Source organism: Condylura cristata, unplaced genomic scaffold (assembly GCF_000260355.1).
Source record: "Condylura cristata isolate star-nosed mole 26May11 unplaced genomic scaffold, ConCri1.0 scaffold00015, whole genome shotgun sequence".
In the NCBI taxonomy this organism is placed as follows: Eukaryota; Metazoa; Chordata; class Mammalia; order Eulipotyphla; family Talpidae; genus Condylura; species Condylura cristata.
In genome coordinates this window covers 5,640,321-5,641,858 of record NW_004567116.1, presented here as the reverse complement: position 1 = coordinate 5,641,858, position 1,538 = coordinate 5,640,321, and the positions used below count along the sequence as shown (strand labels likewise).

General features: G+C 41.6%; 1 protein-coding gene across 1 annotated transcript; it reads right to left on the bottom strand.

Annotated features, from left to right (window-relative positions):
- LOC101623260 (olfactory receptor 5B3-like) lies at window positions 1-945 on the bottom strand. Its single transcript, XM_004683442.1, has one exon. It carries the CDS (start codon window positions 943-945, stop codon window positions 1-3), a length of 945 nt encoding a protein of 314 aa, XP_004683499.1.
- Between the last annotated feature and the right edge of the window lie 593 nt (window positions 946-1,538).

Sequence of the window (1,538 nt, the reverse complement as noted above, 5' to 3'; positions counted from 1 at the left end):
TTAAAATCCTGATCTTAAAGTTAATTTTATGGCTACGAAAAGCTTCATGAAGGCACTCTTGACCTCTTTATTCCTCAGGCTGTAGACCATGGGGTTCAGCCTGGGGATGATGATGGTATAGAACACAGACACCATTTTGTCGGTGTCCATGGAATGGCTGGAAGTAGGCTGTAGGTACATGAAGATGACAGTTCCATAGAGGATGGAGACGGCGACAAAGTGGGAGGCGCAGGTGGACACAGCCTTCTGATAGCTTGCAGAGGAGCGCATCTTTAGAATGGTGGCAAATATGAATACATAGGATACCCAAATAACCAGCAGAGCTAGAAAGATTTGGATACTAACGACATAAAAAAGAACCAGTTCTCTGACATGCCTATCAGAGCAAGAGAGAGACATGACTGCTGGAATATCACAGAAAAAGTTATGGACCACATTGGAGCTGCAGTAAGTGAGGCTGAATGTGTCCGCAACATGGATAGAGGCATTCATGATACCACAGAGGTAAGAGGCTATGGCCAGACGTGCACACACACCTGTGTTCATGGTGGTGGTGTAATGCAGGGGTTTGCACACAGCTGCATAGCGGTCATAGGCCATTGTGGCCAACAGGAAATTTTCAACAGTGGCAAATTTTGCAAAAAAGAACATCTGTGTGGCACAGGCATTGTAGGAAATGACCTTTTCTTCTATAAGGAAACCAGCTATGACCATAGGAGTGATAGTTGTAGAGTAACCAAAGTCTACTAGAGACAGGTGACTAAGGAAGAAGTACATGGGCGTGTGGAGACGAGAGTCCAAGAGGATCAGCACCATCATGCCCAGGTTCCCAACCACAGTGATGAGGTAGATGAGGGTGAACGTTATAAACAGTGGGATCTGCAGCTGTGGGCCATCGGTCAGTCCTAGGAGAATGAACTTGGTCACTTCTGTGCTGTTCTTCATTGCTGTTGGGTCACAAAATGCTTTGGGGGTATGAGCAGAGACAGTAATAAACAAAATTAAGCTGAAAATTGCATATAGAGTATCATTTCATTTAGTAATAACTTGTACTTCAAGAATATCCATGCTTAAAAAAATTACTTGAGAAGCCATTGAAAGAATTATCTTCATATTTTACTTCTCTACAAGTTTATAGTCTGACATATATAAAATCAGATGAGTTGATCAATGCCTTGTCCAGTATGAATATATCTATTTTTATATTGCTCACCTAACCTCTCTAGATAGTTTGGATATGGAAAACATACCCAGTGACTTCTAAGACAGTGGACTTAGTGAAATTTAAACCAAATGGAATTTAACTCAATTTACCTATTGTCTCCATTGATCCAAATTCAGTATTTGTGATTTCACAAGGAAGACACTGTTTAGTGGCTGTGACAGAACAACTGTACCAGCAGGTACATGTACAAGCAGCAGAGACAAGTTTGAAGGGGAAGCTTCAGGATGAGGTACAAATCCCTTTTGCTGTTTTCTGCCTATAAATGATAGGCTCTATCTAATTTCCTAACCTTCATTTTCCTTCCATGGGATAC

Bases quoted from the DNA above. Each gene is read 5' to 3' on its own strand.
- LOC101623260 (XM_004683442.1), bottom strand. From the start codon at position 945: ATGAAGAACAGCACAGAAGTGACCAAGTTCATTCTCCTAGGACTGACC.